Source organism: Palaemon carinicauda, chromosome 28, assembly GCF_036898095.1.
Source record: "Palaemon carinicauda isolate YSFRI2023 chromosome 28, ASM3689809v2, whole genome shotgun sequence".
Taxonomy (NCBI): Eukaryota; Metazoa; Arthropoda; class Malacostraca; order Decapoda; family Palaemonidae; genus Palaemon; species Palaemon carinicauda.
Genome location: NC_090752.1, coordinates 566760 through 587997, shown reverse-complemented (window position 1 = coordinate 587997; position 21238 = coordinate 566760). Strand labels below are relative to the sequence as shown.

At 43.2% G+C, this 21238-nt stretch overlaps 1 protein-coding gene across 1 annotated transcript in view; it reads right to left on the bottom strand.

Annotated features, from left to right (window-relative positions):
- Nucleotides 1-21238, bottom strand: part of LOC137621412 (tetratricopeptide repeat protein 17) — a 64973-nt gene that overhangs the window by 23345 nt on the left and 20390 nt on the right. Inside the window, exons 6-11 of the mRNA XM_068351712.1 lie at nt 20264-20431; nt 19660-19779; nt 17427-17593; nt 8917-9148; nt 7194-7334; nt 6773-7016 (exon numbers count right to left, since the gene is read on the bottom strand). Coding sequence (XP_068207813.1) covers nt 6773-7016; nt 7194-7334; nt 8917-9148; nt 17427-17593; nt 19660-19779; nt 20264-20431 — 1072 coding nt within the window. The remainder of the gene's footprint in view (nt 1-6772; nt 7017-7193; nt 7335-8916; nt 9149-17426; nt 17594-19659; nt 19780-20263; nt 20432-21238) is intronic.

The following is a 21238-nucleotide window of genomic DNA, read 5'->3' as shown; positions in this document are numbered from 1 at the left end:
TCTGCCTTTTTAAGTACGTCTTCCTTACGGAGCCTCGCGATCCTCTTAGGATGCTGAGCAACCCCTAGGTTCTGAAGCATGAAGGGTTGCAACCCATACTACAGGACCTCATCAAAACCCCTAATCTAGGCGCTTCTCAAGAAAAGAATTTGACCACCCGCCAAATCAACCAGGATGCGAAAGGCTTCTTAGCCTTCCGGACAACCCAAAAACAACAATAAAAACATTTCAAGAGAAAGATTAAAAAGGTTATGGAATTAGGGGAATGTAGTGGTTGAGCCCTCACCCACTACTGCACTCGCTGCTACGAATGGTCCCAGGGTGTAGCAGTTCTCGTAAAGAGACTGGACATCTTTAAGATAAAAAGACGCGAACACTGACTTGCTTCTCCAATAGGTTGCGTCCATTATACTTCGCAGAGATCTATTTTGTTTAAAGGCCACTGAAGTTGCGACAGCTCTAACTTCATGTGTCCTTACCTTCAGCAAAGCTTGGTCTTCCTCACTCAGATGGGAATGAGCTTCTCGTATTAACAGTCTGATAAAATAGGATAAAGCATTCTTTGACATAGGCAAAGATGGTTTCTTAACAGAACACCATAAAGCTTCTGACTGTCCTCGTAAAGGTTTAGTTCGTCTTAAATAGAACTTAAGAGCTCTAACAGGGCATAAGACTCTTTCTAGTTCATTTCCAACCATATTTGATAGGCTTGGAATATCGAACGATTTCGGCCAAGGACGAGAAGGTAGCTCGTTTTTGGCTAGAAAACCAAGTTGTAAAGAACATGTAGCCGTTTCAGATGAAAATCCGATGTTCCTGCTGAAGGCGTGAATCTCACTGACTCTTTTAGCTGTGGCTAAGCAAACCAGGAAAAGAGTCTTTAAAGTGAGATCTTTAAAGGAGGCTGATTGTAGCGGCTCGAACCTTTCTGACATGAGGAATCTTAGTACCACGTCTAAATTCCAACCAGGTGTAGCTCCTTCGTGGTCTCAAAAGACTTAAGGAGGTCCTGTAGATCTTTGTTGTTGGAAAGATCTAAGCCTCTGTGACGGAAGACTGATGCCAACATGCTTCTGTAACCCTTGATAGTGGGAGCTGAAAGAGATCTTTCTTTCCTCAGGTATAAAAGGAAGTCAGCTATTTGAGTTACAGAGGTACTGGTCGAGGATACTGAAACTGACTTGCACCAGTTTCGGAAGACTTCCCACTTCGATTGGTAGACTCTAAGAGTGGATGTCCTCCTTGCTCTAGCAATCGCCCTGGCTGCCTCCTTCGAAAAGCCTCTAGCTCTCGAGAGTCTTTGGATAGTCTGAAGGCAGTCAGACGAAGAGCGTGGAGGCCTTGGTGTACCTTCTTTACGTGTGGCTGACGTAGAAGGTCCACCCTTAGAGGAAGAGTTCTGGGAACGTCCACTAGCCATCGAAGTACCTCGGTGAACCATTCTCTCGCGGGCCAGAGGGGAGCAACTAACATCAACCTTGTCCCTTCGTGAGAGGCGAACTTCTGCAGTACCTTGTTGACAATCTTGAACGGGGGGAATGCATATAGGTCTAGATGTGACCAATCTAGGAGAAAGGCATCTATATGAACTGCTGCTGGGTCCGGGATTGGTGAGCAATATATTGGGAGCCTCTTGGTCATCGAGGTTGCGAAGAGATCTATGGTAGGCTGGCCCCATGTGGCCCACAGTCTCTTGCACACATCCTTGTGTAGGGTCCATTCTGTTGGAATGATTTGTCCCTTCCGACTGAGGCAATCTGCCATGACATTCAAGTTGCCTTGGACGAACCTCGTTACTAGAGAAATGTTTAGATCTTTTGACCAGGTGAGGAGGTCCCTTGCGATCTCGTACAACGTCATAGAGTGGGTCCCTCCTTGCTTGGAGATGTACGCCAAAGCCGTGGTGTTGTCTGAGTTCACCTCCACCACTTTGCCTTGAAGGAGAGACTTGAAGCTTTTCAAGGCCAGATGAACTGCCAGTAGCTCCTTGCAGTTGATATGCATTGTCCTTTGACTCGAGTTCCAAGTTCCCGAGCATTCCCGACCGTCTAATGTCGCGCCCCAGCCCGTGTCCGATGCGTCCGAGAAGAGAACGTGGTTGGGAGTCTGAACAGCCAGGGGCAGACCCTCTCTGAGGCTGATACTGTCCTTCCACCAAGTCAGGGAAGACTTCATCTTCTCGGAAATGGGGATCGAGACCGCTTCTAGCGTCTTGTCCTTTTTCCAGTAAACAGCTAGGTGATATTGAAGAGGACGGAGGTGTAGTCTTCCTAACGATACGAACTGTTCCAGGGATGATAGTGTCCCTATCAGACTCATCCACTGCCTGACTGAACATCGTTCCTTCTTCAGCATGTTCTGGATGCATAACTGGGCTTGACTTGTTCTGGGGGCCGACGGAAAAGCCCGAAAAGCTTGACTGTGAATCTCCATCCCTAAATACACAATAGTTTGGGATGGGACCACTTGAGACTTTTCCATATTGACAAGGAGACCCAATTCCTTGGTCAGATCTAGAGTCCACTTTAGATCCTTCAGACAGCGACGACTGGAAGAAGCTCTTAGAAGCCAGTCGTCCAAATGGAGGGAGGCTCTGATGTCCGCTAAATGAAGGAATTTGGCTATATTCCTCATCAGCCTCGTAAACACAAGAGGAGCTGTGCTTAGGCCAAAGCACAGGGCTTGAAACTGGTAGACAACCTTTTCGTAAACGAATCTCAGAAAAGGTTGGGAGTCTGGGTGGATGGGGACGTGAAAGTAAGCGTCCCTTAGGTCTAAAGAGACCATCCAGTCTTCCTTTCTGACCGCTGCTAGAACGGACTTTGTGGTCTCCATGGCGAACGTCTGCTTTGTGACAAAGACATTCAGCGCACTGACGTCTAGCACCGGCCTCCACCCTCCTGTCTTCTTTACCACTAAGAAGAGACGGTTGTAGAAGCCCGGGGTTTGATGGTCCAGGACTTTGACTACCGCTCCCTTTTCTAGCAAGAGAGACACCTCCTGTTTCAATGCTCGTCTCTTGTCTTCCTCTCTGTACCTGGGAGAGAAATCGAAGGGAGACGTTGCTAGAGGGGGTTTTCGTACAAACGGGATCTTGTACCCCTCTTTGAGCAACTTCACAGATTGTGCATCTGCGCCTCTCTTCTCCCAGGTCTGCCAGAAGTTCTTGAGTCTGGCTCCCACTGCTGTCTGAAGAAGGTGGCAGTCAGACTCTGCCTTTAAAGGACTTGGTTCCTTTCTTCTTCCCACGTCTCCCTTCGGCACGAGCACCTCCTCTGCTGGAGGCTCTGCCACGAAAGGGCGGAATAAATCTGGACGCTGGAGTGTCCATCCTTGGTCTTGACAAGGTAGGCAAAGGGGTGGCTTTGCGGGCAGAGGACGCAACCAGGTCATGGGTGTCCTTCTGAATCAAAGAAGCAGCAATCTCCTTAATCAAGTCCTCTGGAAAAAGGCACTTAGAGAGAGGAGCAAACAGAAGTTCTGATCTTTGACACGGTGTCACTCCAGCTGACAGGAAAGAGCAAAGGTTCTCACGCTTCTTGAGGACTCCGGATACGAACGATGCAGCAAGCTCACTAGATCCGTCACGTATGGCCTTGTCCATGCAGGACATGATGAGCAAGGAAGATTCCTTCTCAGTCGGGGAGATCTTCCTGCTCAAAGCTCCCAGACACCAGTCCAAAAAGTTGAAGACCTCGAAGGCTCTAAATACTCCTTTCAACAGAAGGTCTAGGTCCGAAGGTGACCAGCATATCTTAGAGCGTCTCATGGCTAGCCTGCGGGGAGAGTCTACAAGACTTGAGAAGTCGCCCTGGGCAGAGGCAGGAACTCCCAAGCCGAGAACTTCTCCCGTGGCATACCAGACGCTCGATCTGGAAGAGAGTTTAGCAGGGGGAAACGTAAAGGCTGTCTTCCCTAGACTCTTTTTGGACTGCAACCAATCTCCTAAAACTCGTAAAGCTCTCTTGGACGAGCGTGCGAGGACGAGTCTCGTAAAGGCAGGCGAGGATGACTGCGTACCTAAAGCAAACTCTGACGGAGGAGAGCGTGGAGCCACAGACACAAACTGGTCCGGAAACATCTCTTTGAACAGAGCAAGAACTTTTCTAAAGTCCTAAGAGGGTTGCGTGGACTTGGGCTCGTCAAGGTCCGAATGTGGTTCATCAACGTGTGCCGCATCGTCATCATCAGAGAGTCCATCATCCGAGAATTGAGGAGGAAGCGGCAATGGAGTAGGTATCGGCTGGTCAGCTGAGTCCGGTCGCACGGGTGCACGCGTGACTGAACCGGACGCAACGTCATGGAACTGTTGCCCAGTCTGTGAGCTGGCAACAACCATAGCAGTGCGGGGACGCACAACGTCTACTCCAGACTGTCTAGTCTGATGTGGGCGAGCAGAGGCAACCACACTGGGTTGCGGAGGTTGACGCACCGCGTCAAAACAAAACAACTTTGACGGTTGTTGTACCTCGCGAACGTCAACGGAAGGTTCCGTGCGTCGCTGAACGTCAACATGCGGCTGGCAGGGTACACTGGAACGCATGGGTGGCGGGACTCTCTCAGCTGGAGTGCGCAAGAAGGTCGCCTCAGCGTCCACAGGACGCACAACCGTGGTTGGTTGTAGGCAAGAGGTTGGTGCAGCAGCAACCTTCTCCGCACGAAAGTCCTGCATCAGAGACGTTAATTGGTACTGCATGGTCTGCAGCAAAGACCACTTAGGGTGTGCAGGAGCAGGTGCGGCGACACACGGTGTAACTGCCTGAGGCGGTACCGCTTTGCCTCTCTTAGGAGGTGAGCAGTCGTCGGAAGACTGCAGCGAGTCCGAACTGACCCAGTGGCTACAACTGGGCCGTTGGACTTGCGCGGAAGGGACCGACTTGCGCTTAAGAGGTCGTGAGACCTTGGTCCATGGTTTCTTACGAGAAACCTCTTCCGCAGACGAGGAATAAATGGGCTCTCTCGTCTCTGTGTGGGTGGGGCGATCTTGGGTAGATACGCCCGAAACCACGGAGGGAACGTCTGTTCGCTGATTAAAGCCTCTCGAACCCTTTGGTCGTACGACATTGCTTCTCCCCTGGACTTGGGAGCTTGCAAGAGGTCCCGGACTAGGAGGACGACAGGCACGAACAGACGAACCCTCAAGCGCAACACTATCCACAACACTATCACTCACTTTATCACTTCCCACTGCACTCTTACACTTCAGCTCCTTGACGTCCGCCATGAGCTGGTTACGGTCACTAGCCAAGGACTCAACTCTCTCACCCAGAGCTTGGATGGCACGCATCATATCTGCCATCGAAGGTTCCTGAGTGCCAGAAGGTGGATTAGGAGCAACCACTACAGGGGAAGGAATAGGTTGTGGGGCATGAGGAGAGGAAAAATCAACGGAACGAGATGAACTTCTCCTGACTCTATCTCTCTCTAGCCTACGTGTATATTTCTGGAATTCGATAAAATCGAATTCCGAAAGCCCAACGCATTCCTCACATCGATCTTCCAATTGACAGGTTTTATCCCGACAATTGGAACAAACGGTGTGAGGATCGATAGAGGCCTTCGGAAGACGCCTTGAACAGTCCCTAGCATTACACTTCCTGAATTTAGGGACTTGAGAAAGGTCAGCCATTTTGAATTGGTCAAAGGGGAATTCAAAAACTATCCAAAGTCATCAACAAATAATCCGATATCAAAAAAAGAATGCAAGGATTTATTGAAGAGAAAGCCTGCACAGCGAAAGCTCAAAACTAGAAACGTGTACTTCACCAAATAGTTGTGAAAACAAATCCAGTTAGCAACAGCGAATTAGTAGGTCTTGCCGGTAGCACGACAGAGAGAAAATTGAGTTCTTTGTTTACAATGAGTACTGAGTACCTGCACGACAGATGGCGCTGTTGAAGTACACCCCCTACCTGCATAGCGATCGCTGGCGTATTTTTTACGTAGAGTTTTCTGTCGAGCAGCAGAGCTGCAGCTTATATAATCACCGGCTAAGTTAAATATTGAAAAAATCTGATTCATACAACCCCTACCTCTTCTAAAACCACCCTGTATTTTTAAGATTGCATTCTCTGTTTTATCCTTGATCCTATTAATCATTACTCTACCATACACTTTTCCAACTACACTCAACAAACTAATACCTCTTGAATTACAACACTCATGCACATCTCCCTTACCCTTATATAGTGGTACAATACATGCACAAACCCAATCTACTGGTACCATTGACAACACAAAACACATATTAAACAATCTCACCAACCATTCAAGTACAGTCACACCCCCCTCCTTCAACATCTTAGCTCTCACACCATCCATACCAGATGCTTTTCCTACTCTCGTTTCATCTAGTGCTCTCCTCACTTCATCTATTGTAATTAATAACATGACCTAAACACTTGCAGGTGAACTACCACACAACACTAATAATTTGCATTCTATGAGTAAAGATATTGATCTATTTAAATAACTGACATTATTATAACTACTTTCCAGTCGATGGTAAACTTAAATTATTTGATGTCACTAAGACCTAACCTGATTATCAATTGGCTATATGCATAACTATCCTCAGCAGCTTAAAACTCAAAATCAAATGTACTTTAAAGTAATGAACATAAAATAGCATAAAATGGCAGAAAATATCTTCCTGAAGATATCATCATCATCATCTCCTCCTACACCTATTGACACAAAGGGGCTCAGTTAGATAAAAAACCTAAAAAAAAAATAAGGTATATTACCCTACGACATCTACTTTCTGTTTTACCTTCTTCATCGCACTGCTAATCCGCTGGCCAATTTCAGCCTCGACCTTTCCATACTTCATAAGGTACGGAATAGCATGAGGATCTGGATTGCGAGTGGTCAACGTATGGCGTTCCTTGATCCCGGGAATGTCATCAATACCAGCCACAGTGTCCGACAGTCTCTCACAGATTGGTGGGTGCCAGGGTAAAGGATGTTCTTCACTGTAGCCTACATCAATGTCATCACTTAAAAAACGATCGACCCTGTGAAATAGAACCAATATTGAAAAAATAGCCTATAAGTGGTCCATCGCTTGTAACAAATTTTTATGTATTCACATTAATCTGGAAAATTATTAGAGTTTACGAGTTTTTCTGTCAAACTCTGCAGTCTGGTTACACCTCACAATAGTGTTAATCCTAATTCAGTAAGCTACTTACGAAAAACCTTTGTTCTCTGCGGGAAGGAATACAGAAGGAAAGTCATCCCACTGAGGTAAAGGTGATGCCTGTTCACACTGCTCTGGAGTTGGAAAACCTTCACCTAGAGTCATATCCAGAAGTCCTGAACCTCCACCATTTCTGGAAATAACAACACTACATTATGATATCAAAATTTATGTTGTACTGTAACATCCTTTACTTAAGTGTTTTACCATACATAAAACTAAATTTGAAGCTTAGATTTTGAAGCTTGTGATTCTAACCAACAAAACTCAAGTACAGTGCCACACAATATAAAACTACAGCATACCATATAAACAATTTCACAGTACACAATTCTCACACACAACAAATTAATACTGTATAGAAAACAATCTTTTTAAAACTAAGTATTTTGATCAATGCTAAGTAAACAGTTCAGCACAGCAGGAATATTTCAATGGAAGTAACATTATAAAGAATCCTATAAATATAAAAAAATTATAGTGAGAGAATGAACTTGAAAGGATACAGTATACCAGACAATGACATATTTACATCAAACAACAGAGTTCAGCTCAAATTAAAGTACTGGAAATATATGAGGATGAAGCTTAAAGAAACAAGATTTAGACTTTGGGAAACATAAACAATTGAATTGCAAAGCAGAAGACAAAGTTGGTAGCCTGGATTCTAGTATACCTCTACTTGCTTAAGTAAGTGCTCTGAAGCAACCACATTTTTCAAATGTGGATGGCTTAGCATATCGCATAATTCCCTCAGCAAAAATGCATTTGTAAAAGTTTTGGAAAAAAGCTGATCTGTTGCATATTGTTTGATTGCTGCCTCGGCCACATCACAGGTTAACTCTATCAATGTAAATGTAGGCGTTAGTACCTCAACTGTTGAAAAGAGTCCCTTAGAGAACCAAATGCACAGTGGGTCTTGTGCATAGATGTGAACAAACAGGAAAATTAGTAAGGATCACCTTTCTGAACAGGAAAATGGAGATGAAGAAAATAGATGAAGAGCCAGACTCTTATGATATATCTACATGTCACCATCACGGAAACTTAGTGTAAAAGAACCCCATATGGATTTGTGGATATTGGACTTATACTGGAACAGCTGACAAGGTTAAGATGTACAATGGTATGAAGAGACTAATGTAGGTCAACCAGGTGGAACCAAGGCAGTTGGAAGTGTTCATTTTAAATAATTACCTCTGTCAACGAAGTTGGAAGGTTATGTTTTACCCCTTGTTTATGTTTGCTTCAGTGTGTGTTTGTTTGTGAACAGCCTCCTGGCCACAATTTTAATCATTGAGTAATGAAACTCGCAGGGATTAGCTGTTACTGTATTGTAAAAAGCTAGAAATTATTAAATTTTGGAAGGTAGAGATCAAAGGTCAGGGTCACGGTCTATGAAAATGTCCAATTCACATAATCAGCCATAAGTTTGAACATCGCTGTCACAGAGTTTCAAACTTGGTTCATATTTGTGTATGAAAATCCACGCCAATTAATACATGTTAAGATCAAAGTTGAGCAAAAGATCAAGAAACAAGCTGCGGCGGCAGAGGTCTGCGCTCTACTGAGTAGCAATCTAATTTTAGATGCAACTGGAGATTGTTCAGAGATGGACAAAGGTAACATTAGATTAATGAGTTGTAATAAAAAATGCTAAATTCAACATTATGTTCACCATGAATTTCAAAGAATACTACACAATGCAATCTTACTGGAATGACTTTGCTGGATGAAGTGGAGTTATTTGGGGTTGTGTTGCTAAGAGAGGCTTTCTCTTCAAGACATGCTGGCCAAGTCTAAGAGCTTCTGACTCCACTGTATGTAGTAAGCTCTGAAGATCTAGAAGCAATTCTGAAGGGGAACCTCTATTCTCAAGTTGGTCTCTCCTCATATTACAACTCAAGAAAGTGTGACCGTCTTGCTGGTACTGAAAACAGTCTTGTCCTGTAAGATAAAAATGAACAGGTGAAATTTAAATTCAGTGCCTTACAAAATTTAACCCTTTTACCCCCAGGCTCTTTGGAAATTTCCAACCCTTAACCCCCAGGGGATTATTTTTTTTCCACCACATTTTGTAGTATATTCTTTTTAAATTGCTCTAACAGCCTTAATTTTTGTCATAGAGAGGTCAGGTTGGTCTCATTCTCTTGGAAAATGCCTGAATTTTCTCAAAAAAATTATCAAAAATATGAAAAAAAAAATTTTTATAGCATTTTTTTGCAAGGACGTACTGGTACGTCCATGGGGGTAAAGGGATGGGTTTTGTGAAACGTACCAGTACGTCCTTTGGGGGTAAAAGGGTTAAGTGGTATGAAATTACTGACATAATTGTTCACAAGACTGTATTGCCAAAAAAATTAAAAATACTAACTGGCACTGTAATAAACGCAGTTTCTCCTTACAAACCATTAATAATAATCATCCCCTCCAAAATCAAAACAATGGAACAATTTAAAATCCATCAATATGATTATTGGTTTGGTAACCCCTAGGCAAAAAACAAAGGAATAAAGCAAATTTGGCAGAGCAAGGGATAGAAGCAAAACTTATTCAACATAAAATTACCCTTTCCTACACTATGTAATTTTAGAAAGTTGGATGGCCTAACATTACCAGTCAACTAGATGAAAGCTTAGTTTAACAAAATTTAGACGTACATCACTAATCTAGATTTGCTAAAAATCTTTATAGCCTATGTTAACTAAACTACCATACCTATAGTCCATTTCTTTTAGCGAGGCATATTTGCACCGACTCCAAGCGGTGCCCTTTTAGCTCGGAAAAGTTTCGTGATCGCTGATTGGTTGGAATTATCTCGTTCAACCAATCAGCGATCAGGAAACTTTTCCGAGCTAAAAGGGCACCACTGCGAGTCGGTGCAAATATGCCTCGCTAAAAGAAATGGACTTTAGTATTTATTACACCAAAGTTATCAATGACTAAAGAAGCGCAACTAATGACCTCTGGCTTGGAATTTTGGAAGTAAAGATTGTTGCATTTTTCACCTAGAATAAGTATACATCATGTTTCAAATATATTCCAAATGAAAACAATTGGTTTCATTACTAAAAAGTCCTTTATATATATTTACACAGACTTGTCCACTCTTGTAGGCAAACCTTTCCTGGCCTCCATACCCGTTTATTTACAAGATACGTTGCTAAAAACCTTTATATGCTCTCACCCTATGTAAAAGCTATGACATCAGTATCTAACATAAGTTCACCATATAACTGATATACAGTGACTATACAGTGATGGGAAACATTAAAATCTGTCATTTTACAACTTACCTTGTAACAAAAATTTTTTTTAACATATAGCAGCTAATGTTTTGATGTTGTTACTTTTTTAGAATGATTTATTGTTAATTTATACTCATAATTTATTTATTTCCTTATTTCCTTTCCTCACAAAGCTATTTTTAAATATTTAACTTAGCCGGTGAATATATAATAGCTGCTGCTCCAGCGGCTCGACAGAAAACACACACAAAAACTCGCGAGCGATCGCTATGAAGGTTGCGGGTGTGCCCACCAGCGCCAACTATCGGCCAGATACCACACATGCATGTAAACAAGCCTTCAATTCTTCTCTGTCGACCTTGACGACAAGACGTATCAATACTCGCTGTATAACCTGGAGTTTTCTCAACATATTTGGTGAAGTACTTCATTTTGGTTTGAGCTTTCGCAGTGCAGGTGTTTTTCCTCAACTTAAACTCTTGAACTCTTTATTGGACAGATTTAATTGTTGATGACTTGGATTGTTTTTTGGACTTTCTTTGACTAATTCAAAATGGCTGACGCTTCACAAGCCCCTAGATTTCGTAAGTGTAATGCTAGGGATTGCAATAGGCGTCTTCCAAAGGCCTCTCTCGACCCACATACTGTGTGTTCTAATTGTCGGGGTAAAACCTGTCAATTAGGAGATCGGTGTGAGGAATGCGTGGGCCTTTCGGAATTCGATTGGCCCGAATACGACAAGTATTCTCGTAAGCTAGAGAGAGATAGGGTAAGGAGGAGTTCCTCTAGGTCAGTAGATTTTTCCTCTCCACATGCCCCTGAACCTAATCCTTCCCCTGTAGTGGTTGTGCCTGAACCCCCTACTGGCACTCAGGAACCATCGATGCGAGACATGTTACGTGCCATTCATGCCTTGGGTGAAAGAGTTGAATCGTTAGCAACAGATCGTAATCAACTCATGGCTGACGTTAAAGAGCTTAAGTGTCAGAGTGCCACAGCGGAAAATCGTGGGAAAGTGATTAGTGCGCAAAGTGTTGTGAACAGTGTTGCGACCGAGGGTTCGTCTGTTCGTGCCTGTCGTTCACCTAGTCCGAGACCTCTTGCAAGCTCCCAAGCCCAGGGGAGAAGTAATGTCGTACGACTTATGGGTTCGAGAGGCCTTGATCAGCGAACAGACGTTCCCTCTATGGTATCAGGCGTGTCTCACCAAGATCGCCCCTACCATAAGACGAGAGAGCCCATTTTCTCCTCGTCATCCGAAGGCTTTTCGCATAAGAAACCGTGGAGCAAGGTTTCTAGGCCCCTTAAGCGAAAGTCGGTCCCTTCAGGACAGGTCCAGCGTCCTGGCTGTAGCCATTGGGACAGCTCTGACCCTTTGCAGTCATCGGAAGACTGCTCGCCGCCTAAGCAACAACGTTACACAGGCTCAAAGAGTCTTGGTGTAGGCAAGGTTGTGCCGTCTCAAACGTTAACCCCGTCTTTTACCGCACCCATTCCCGTTGATCCTAAATGGGTTGTGCTGCATGACATGCAGATTAAGCTCGCCTCCCTTATGGAAGACTATTCTGCCGATAAGGTTCACGATGATCCTCGCCGCTTAACTCATCGAGATCCTGGCCTTCAGCCGCTAAAACGAGCCTTTGCTCGTCCTGTTGACGTTGGCGTAGCTAAGTCACGTCAGTCACGCTTTGTAGAGCCTCACTCGATTCAATCACGTGTTGACTTTCAGCCGCATATGGACGTTCAGCCACTTCCTAATGCTCTTGTTGACGTTCAGGACGTTCGCCAACCAGCGGAGTTGACTTGTTTTGACGCTGAGCGTCAACCACCGCAATCTAGAGTTGTTTTGACTGCTCAGTCTAGGCAGTCAAAACAGTCTCGAGTTGACGTCAAGCGTCCTCCCGCTCCTGTTGTTGTTGACAGTTCACAGGCTGTTCAGCAGTTACATGACGTAGCGTCCTGGACTGCTTCTAATGCACCAGTGCGTGTGGACTCTGCGTGTCAAGCATTGCCAACCCCTTTGCTTGTTACTCAGCAGTTGTCTGATGAGGATCCTTCAGATGAGGACGTTGCTGACCCTCATCATGATGATCATCCTTTGGATGTAGACGAACCTAGTACGGTTCCTCCATCAATGGACTTTAAGAAAGTCATGTTAATTTTCAAGGAGCTTTTTCCCGATCACTTCGTCGCTGTTGCTCCTCGTTCGCCACCGTCTGAGTTTGCTCTAGGCTTACCTGCTAACATGCCAGCCTTTACAAAGCTAGTGCTCTCTCGCTCTTCCAAGAGAGCTTTACGACTTTTAGGCGAATGGTTGGAAACCAAGAGGAGTTTGGGGAAGACGGCCTTTGCCTTCCCTCCGTCAAAGCTCTCATCTAGATCGAGCGTCTGGTATGCCACGGGAGAAGTTCTCGGCTTGGGAGTCCCTGCCTCTGCCCAGGGTGACTTCTCAAGCCTCGTAGACTCTCCCCGCCGCCTAGCCATGAGACGCTCGAAGGTTAGTTGGTCCTCCTCGGACCTTGACCATCTGCTGAAAGGCGTATACAGAGCCTTTGAAGTTTTCAACTTCCTTGACTGGTCTTTGGGAGCCTTAAGTAGGAAAATCTCATCGGCTGATAGAGATGTCTCCTTACTGATTATGTCCTGTATGGATAAAGCCATCCGCGATGGTTCCAATGAGCTCGCCTCCTCTTTTACGTCGGGAGTCTTAAAGAAGCGAGAGTCCCTTTGCTCTTTTCTTTCGGCAGGAGTTACTCCCTGTCAGAGATCAGAACTGCTCTTTGCTCCCTTATCAAAGTTTTTGTTCCCGCAACAATTGGTTAAGGACATAGCTTCTTCACTCGTGCAGAAGGACACCCATGACTTGGTGGCGTCCTCTGCTCGCAAAGGGACTCCCTCTACATCCTTTTCTGCTAGACCCAGGATCGACACTCCGGCGTCCAGATTTATTCCGCCCTTTCGTGGCAGAGCTCCCAGCAGGGGAAGTACTCGTGCCGAGGGAAAGAGAGGAAAGAAGAGAGGAGCCAAGTCCTCACGTGGCAGAGTCTGACTGCCCACAGCCTCAGACAGCAGTAGGAGCCAGATTGAAGAACTTCTGGCAGGCCTGGGAGAAGAGGGGCGCAGACCAACAGTCTGTTCGGTTGCTCAGAGAGGGGTACAAAATTCCATTTGTACGCAAACCTCCTCTAGCGACTTCCCCCATCGACCTCTCTCCCAGGTACCGAGAGGAGTCAAAGAGACAAGCCCTAAACCTAGAAGTGTCTCTATTGCTAGAGAAGGGAGCGGTGGTGAAAGTCTCGGACCTTCAATCACCGGGGTTTTACAACCGTCTCTTCCTGGTCCCGAAGAAGACAGGAGGTTGGAGACCGGTGCTAGACGTCAGTGCGCTCAGCGTCTTTGTTACGAAAACAAAGTTCACCATGGAGACCACGAAATCAGTCTTAGCAGCGGTCAGAAAGGGAGACTGGATGGTCTCTCTCGACCTAAGAGACGCGTACTTCCACATCCCTATACACCCAGATTTCCAACCGTTTCTGAGGTTTGTTTTCCAAAATGTGGTATACCAGTTTCGGGCCCTGTGCTTTGGCCTAAGTCCTGCTCCTCTCGTGTTTACGAGGCTTATGAGGAATGTAGCAAAATTCCTCCATTTATCGGGAATCCGAGCCTCCCTGTACTTGGACGACTGGCTTCTCAGAGCCTCGTCCAGTCATCGCTGTCTGCAGGATCTTCATTGGACATTGGATCTGACCAAGGAATTGGGACTTTTGGTCAACCTAGAAAAGTCCCAGCTGATTCCATCCCAAACTATACTGTATTTAGGGATGGAGATTCGCAGTCCAGTTTTTCGGGCTTTTCCGTCTGCCACCCGAATAGAGCAAGCCCTGCTCAAAGTCCAACTGATGTTGAAGAGAGAACGGTGCTCAGTCAGGAATTGGATGAGTCTAGTAGGAACTCTATCATCCCTGGAGCAGTTTGTCTCGCTAGGAAGGCTACACCTTCGACCTTTCCAGTTCCATCTAGCCTTTCACTGGAAAAAGGACAAGACGTTAGAGACGGTCTCAATCCCGGTCTCCGAAACAGTAAAGGCATGCCTGAATTGGTGGAACGACAATATCAGTCTGAGAGAGGGACTTTCCCTAGCAGTTAAGAACCCAAACCACGTACTATTCTCAGACGCATCGGATTTGGGTTGGGGTGCGACCCTGGACGGTCGGGAATGCTCAGGTCTGTGGACCTCAAGTCAGAGGAGCATGCACATCAACGGCAAGGAGCTTTTGGCAATCCACTTGGCCTTGATGAAATTCGAGAGTCTCCTTCGAAACAAAGTGGTAGAGATCAACTCCGACAATACCACAGCCTTGGCATACATCTCCAAGCAAGGAGGCACCCACTCCCTCACGCTGTACGAGATCGCAAGGGACCTGCTCATTTGGTCAAGAGATCGAGGCATCTCCCTGTTAACGAGGTTTATCCAGGGGGACTTGAACGTCTTAGCAGACTGCCTCAGTCGGAGGGGTCAGGTAATTCCTACGGAATGGACCCTCCACAAGGACGTGTGCAAGAGTCTTTGGGCGACTTGGGGTCAACCCACCATAGACCTCTTTGCAACCTCGATGACCAAGAGACTTCCAATCTATTGCTCATCAGTCCCAGACCCAGCAGCAATACACATAGACGCATTTTTCCTAGATTGGTCTCATCTGGACTTGTAAGCATTCCCACCATTCAAGATTGTCAACAAGGTACTGCAGAAGTTCGCCTATCACGAAGGGACAAGGTTGACGTTGGTTGCTCCCCTCTGGCCCGCGAGAGACTGGTTCACCGAGGTACTTCGATGGCTGGTAGACTTTCCAAGAAGTCTTCCTCTAAGGGTAGATCTGTTACGTCAGCCCCACGTAAAGAATGTACACCAAAACCTCCCCGCTCTTCGTCTGACTGCCTTCAGACTATCGAAAGACTCTCAAGAGCTCGAGGCTTTTCGAAGGAGGCAGCCAGTGCGATTGCAAGAGCGAGGAGAGCTTCTACCATTAGAGTATACCAGTCGAAGTGGGAAGTCTTTCGAGACTGGTGCAAGTCAGCATCTGTGTCCTCGTCCAGTACCTCTGTAGCCCAAATCGCTGATTTTCTCTTACATCTGAGAAAGGTTCGCTCCCTTTCAGCTCCCACGATCAAGGGCTACAGGAGCATGTTGGCTTCGGTCTTTCGGCATAGAGGCTTAGATCTTTCCAACAATAAAGATCTACAAGATCTCCTTAAGTCTTTTGAGACCTCTAAGGAACGTCGTTTGGCAACTCCTGGATGGAACTTAGACGTGGTCCTAAGGTTCCTCATGTCAGACAGGTTTGAGCCATTACATTCAGCCTCCCTAAAGGATCTCACTCTCAAGACACTTTTCCTAGTGTGCTTGGCCTCGGCTAAAAGAGTCAGTGAACTTCATGCCTTCAGTAAGAACATCGGCTTTTCTACAGAAAAAGCCACTTGTTCTCTTCAACTTGGTTTCCTGGCCAAAAATGAACTGCCTTCTCGTCCTTGGCCTAAATCTTTTGATATTCCTTGCTTATCAGAGATCGTAGGCAACGAACTGGAAAGAGTATTATGTCCTGTTAGAGCTCTTAAGTTCTATTTAGCTCGTACTAAGTCATTACGAGGTAAATCTGAGGCATTATGGTGCTCAGTTAAGAAACCATCATTGCCTATGTCAAAGAATGCTTTGTCATATTTTATCAGATTTTTAATACGAGAAGCTCATTCTCACTTGAATGAGAAAGACCGATGTTTGCTTAAGGTTAAGACGCACGAGATTAGAGCTATAGCAACCTCCGTGGCCTTTAAGCAAAATAGATCTCTGCAAAGTATCATGGACGCAACTTTTTGGAGAAGCAAGTCAGTGTTCGCGTCATTTTACTTAAAAGATGTCCAGACTCTTTACGAGGACTGCTACACACTGGGTCCATTCGTTGCAGCGAGTGCAGTAGTGGGTGAGGGTTCTACCACTACACTTCCCTAATTCCAATATCCTTTTTAATCTGTCTCTTGAAATGTTTTTAATATTGTTTTTTGGGTTGTACGGAAGGCTAAGAAGCCTTTCGCATCCTGGTTGATTTGGCGGGTGGTCAAAGTCATTTCTTGAGAGCGCCCAGATTAGGGGTTTGATGAGGTCCTGTTTGTATGGGTTGCAACCCTTCATACTTCAGCTCCTGGGAGTCTTTCAGCATCCTAAGAGGATCGCTGGGCTTCGTGAGGGAGACAGACTTACAAGGCAGAGTAATCGTCTAAGTCAACTTCCTTACCAGGTACCTATATATTTGGGTTTTGTTATATTGATAACTGTCAAAAACTCTAAGCATATACGCTGTAAACTTAATTAACTCTGGTCTCTACCCACCGCCTTGGGTGTGAATCAGCTATTATATATTCACCGGCTAAGTTAAATATTTAAAAATGATATTTTAATTATAAAACAAATTTTTGAATATACTTACCCGGTGAATATATAAATTAAAGGCCCTCCCTTCCTCCCCAATAGAGACGCAGCGGGACGAGAAGAATTGAAGGCTTGTTTACATGCATGTGTGGTATCTGGCCGATAGTTGGCGCTGGTGGGCACACCCGCAACCTTCATAGCGATCGCTCGTGAGTTTTTGTGTGTGTTTTCTGTCGAGCCGCTGGAGCAGCAGCTATTATATATTCACCGGGTAAGTATATTCAAAAATTTATTTTATAATTAAAATATCATTTTTCCCTATTGGAGCCCTTGGGCTTATAACATCTTGCTTTTCCAACTAGGGTTGTAGCTTGGCTAGTAATAATAATAATAATGGTGGTAAGCAGTGTCCATGCAACACAGTATTATACATCAATAACAAAAACTAACTGACTTCAAGATATTTCTAGATACTGTATGTTATTTTCCTTTTAGAAAATAGACATATTGAACACTAGGTGAGATTTTTTTAAACAATGTGGTTTTCCCTTACCTCTCCCATCTGAACTTTCCCGGATTTTTTGCTCTTCATATTCAAGCCGGGACTCCAACTTCATTTCTGGTGTGGCTTGTTCCAGCAACAACTTCTGTTGCAAGGAGAGCCATTCTTCATGGCGTTTTTGGTAGTCCCGAAGTTCACCCAAAGTGCGTTGGAGAGACCTCAAAAGAAAGCATACGAATCAATCTCGCAGAATCAAATAAAGTATTTATATGCTGTCATTGTCATTGCAAAATTGTTTAATACATGACGGATCATTTATAAATCCAACCCAAACTCTTTGTACAATTTTTCTCAGGCTGTTTATGCATTCTATGTAAATCATTTTTTTTGTATAGATTATACTATATAGCATTGTATTTATCTTGTAAGAGGTACTTTTCCTTAAATTTATGGAGGAGGCAGTAAAAGAATGAACAAGTTTTATACATGGGGAATAAAATAATAAGTCTAAAAGAACAAGTGATTACTCTACTAAATATCAGGGAGGTAACAGAACTTTAATTGGAACCTGTAGAATACTGTTTGGATGCCCTGGTCTTATGGGTGTTTTCAGTACATAAAGAAATCATACTACCAGCCACAAAGATGTAAAGAACCATATTCACAATTACAGTATGTCTTCAGTCAAAATAGACAACAAAATTATTGGCTGATTGATTGATTGACTTAAAGTTTTCAGGCATCCAATTATTGGCTGAAGTATGTACTGAAGTATTCTATCATTATTTTAAGGAGCTCTAAAACATTATACTGTATATTGAGAAAATATATTTTGAAAATTTCTTTTATTTCTATGAACCTCCTAGGAATTCATATCACTTCCCTCTCTAAGTTGGTTAAATATCAACATCTACCCTTAAAACTAAAAAAATTTCCAATTTTTTTCCCTTGTAATTGCACAGCCCATTTTGTGTAGTATTGGGATCATATTGTGGTATATGGCAATACTACCGCATGGGTAGAGGTAGACCACATCCCTATGTCCACGAGTTCCCTCATCAGTCTTGTTAGTCAACTCTACCTGCATCCCAGCAGATTGGGATTTTGATTTCCAAGAATTTCCATAGAAAAGATTAAAGTCAAAAAGGAAATTCAGGGAAAAAGCAAGAGAAGACTAGGCTAGTACTGTAGTTGTTTGTAGAAGAAGGGTTGCTGAAGCCACACCGGCTATTACCAAACTTGCAGAAACTAATAGTCATGAGCTTCATACTCTTTCTACAGATTTTACTTTGTGTAAAATCAAAAGGCAATCGAGACTTATGGCAAAGGTAGCAACCTGAGCACAGCGGTGTTCGTGTACAAGTCAGTAAGGGATCTAGAGGTATACAGCACATTAAGGAATGGATAGCCTCTCCTCGAGTTTTGTTCTCTTGAATTACTTTACGTCCTTCTATTGCAAAATCCATGCATTTTCATGATCCGGTCAGATCTTTGCAACAACCGGATTTGAGATAGAAGATTAGGTTGCATTCTGAATCTCTGTATTCCTCCTGGCACTGAAATACGCACTCATGAACAACCTTTATTCCCATTCGTTAACAATGTGCCATATTGGATGGTTTCAGCAGATTGTAGTTTACAGTTATTAAGATTTTTAATAGCTTCGTCTGGAGCTGAGAAGTGGTTGTATCATATTTTGAGTGGCAGTGGGAATCAGCCTCATGTAGGCTCGACCATAAGCTCATCTTAAATTTCTCAGACATATTAATGTGGAAGCTAAGGGAAGTAAACAAAGAGGAAGGCAGATTCTACAGAACAAGAACATAAAGGTGAGGAGAAAGCAGAAGAGAATCAATTTTGTTTATAATTATGAACATTTCCAAGTCATTTATTAATAAGGAGAGATATTCAAGTGGTAAAAATAATTCATGTATCATAGTATTCAAGAACAAAAAATTGTAATATTTTATCTTTACGGTTTGCTCAAAATTGTTACTAAGAGAGGAAGCATTTTATCAAAAAGAAAAACTAAGTTTCAAAGACAATTTCACAATATTTTAATACATGCAAGAGAAATTTGTTGTGCTTGCAAATTCCTATATTTAATAAGGGAAAAAGAATCTTTTTATCCCAGACTGACTTGCTGGGATGATATATGAATGACAATTTCAGTATGCAATTTGTGTGCCTTGTTCAAATACTTTATCTTAGGACTCGACTTTCTGTACAAACAGTAAAAAATACCCTACACCTGTAAACAAAGCAAGGAATTATCTATACTTACTGATGTTGGCTCTCAAGTGCCGCTTCTAATTTTGAATGGCAAAGGACAGCATGCTTCTTACGTCGCAAGCTTTGATCTCCAGGAGACATATAAAGAGCATTTTCAAAACACAATACCGACCTAAAATTAAAATAATGAAGAATTTGATCATTATAATCAGTTTATCAAAATGAATATAAATTGAGGTTAAATCCTATTTTCAATCATAAATTTATCTGACTAGACCCCAATGTTACATTTACAGACTTTCATGACGCTTGTTCAAAGAATTTGATTTTGAACGTGTCATGAAATGGAGCAAGTAAAATTAGATTGAAGGGATGTAAGTATACAACTATCTGAAGCATGCCTATGAGGTACACAAAAATTGGTTAGAAGTTCAGAATTAAACTTGAAAATAATTAATAAAAACTGTCATAGGAAATGCATAATATTCTCATGGCTCTCCATACACTAAAAACATGTTTATATTGTGGTTATCAAAACTGGAACGACTGAAATAATATACAATAACAACATAATACCAAATCTTTAAATACTCAAAAGATATATCTTTCTTAGTGATAAACTGAAATTTCTCGTGCTTCAGAAAATAATAACTTACACATTATAAAATGCTAAAGTTGCATATACATTTCCTAAAGTAATGTGTGCTACTGGAGAATGTCGATAATGATCAATGGCCGCATGAAGAACCAACACTGCTTCATCCGATCGACGAGAACGGTGCAGGATGTTACCCAAGTGGACTTGAGGAATGTATCGATAGTTTCTGTGGAGGAGAGAACTACATTAACGGAGCTTCTCAGAGGCTTTTACCCCTATTTATAAAAAACTCATAATTACAGCAAATTACTAATGCCCAATAATTGCTAAATAATTTATAAAAAAATCTTAGTACGTGTTTTCTTTAGAGATAAACCATTGTATGTAAGTGTTAACCCTTTTACCCCCCCCGCTATTTGGAAATTTCCATCCCTTAACCCCCAGGAGGTTATTTTTTTCCCAGCACATTTTGCAGTACATTTTTTTTAAATTGCTCTAATAGCCTTAATTTTTGTCATACAGAGGTCAGGTTGGTCTCATTCTCTTGGAAAATGCCTGAATTTTCTCAAAACAATTATAAAAAATATGAAAAAAAAAATTTCATAGCATTTTTTTGCAAGGACGTACCGGTACGTCCATGGGGGTAAAGGGATGGCTTTTGTGAAACGTACCAGTACGTCCTTTGGGGGTAAAAGGGTTAAACTCTTGGTAAGGTAATGAAAAACCACAAATTGAAATTAATCTACTACCTAATGAAACCTGCATGATGATGCAAGAAGTTCCGGTGAGCTAATACTATACTCCAGTTGAAATTTCCTTTAATTTAAAATACAGTTAAGCAAGTTGTTCTTCTCTCCTGTGGGGAATGAAGTAGCTACTTTGCATGAATAGTTTTTTCTCACAAATTCGCTATTCATAATAGCCTAAATTTGCGGTTGATAAATTATTCCATATGATTCAGTCCCTTTTCAAAACATTCGAATAAACAGGAGGGTAAAATCCGCTTGCTGTGTGCATGCACCTCTCAAAACCA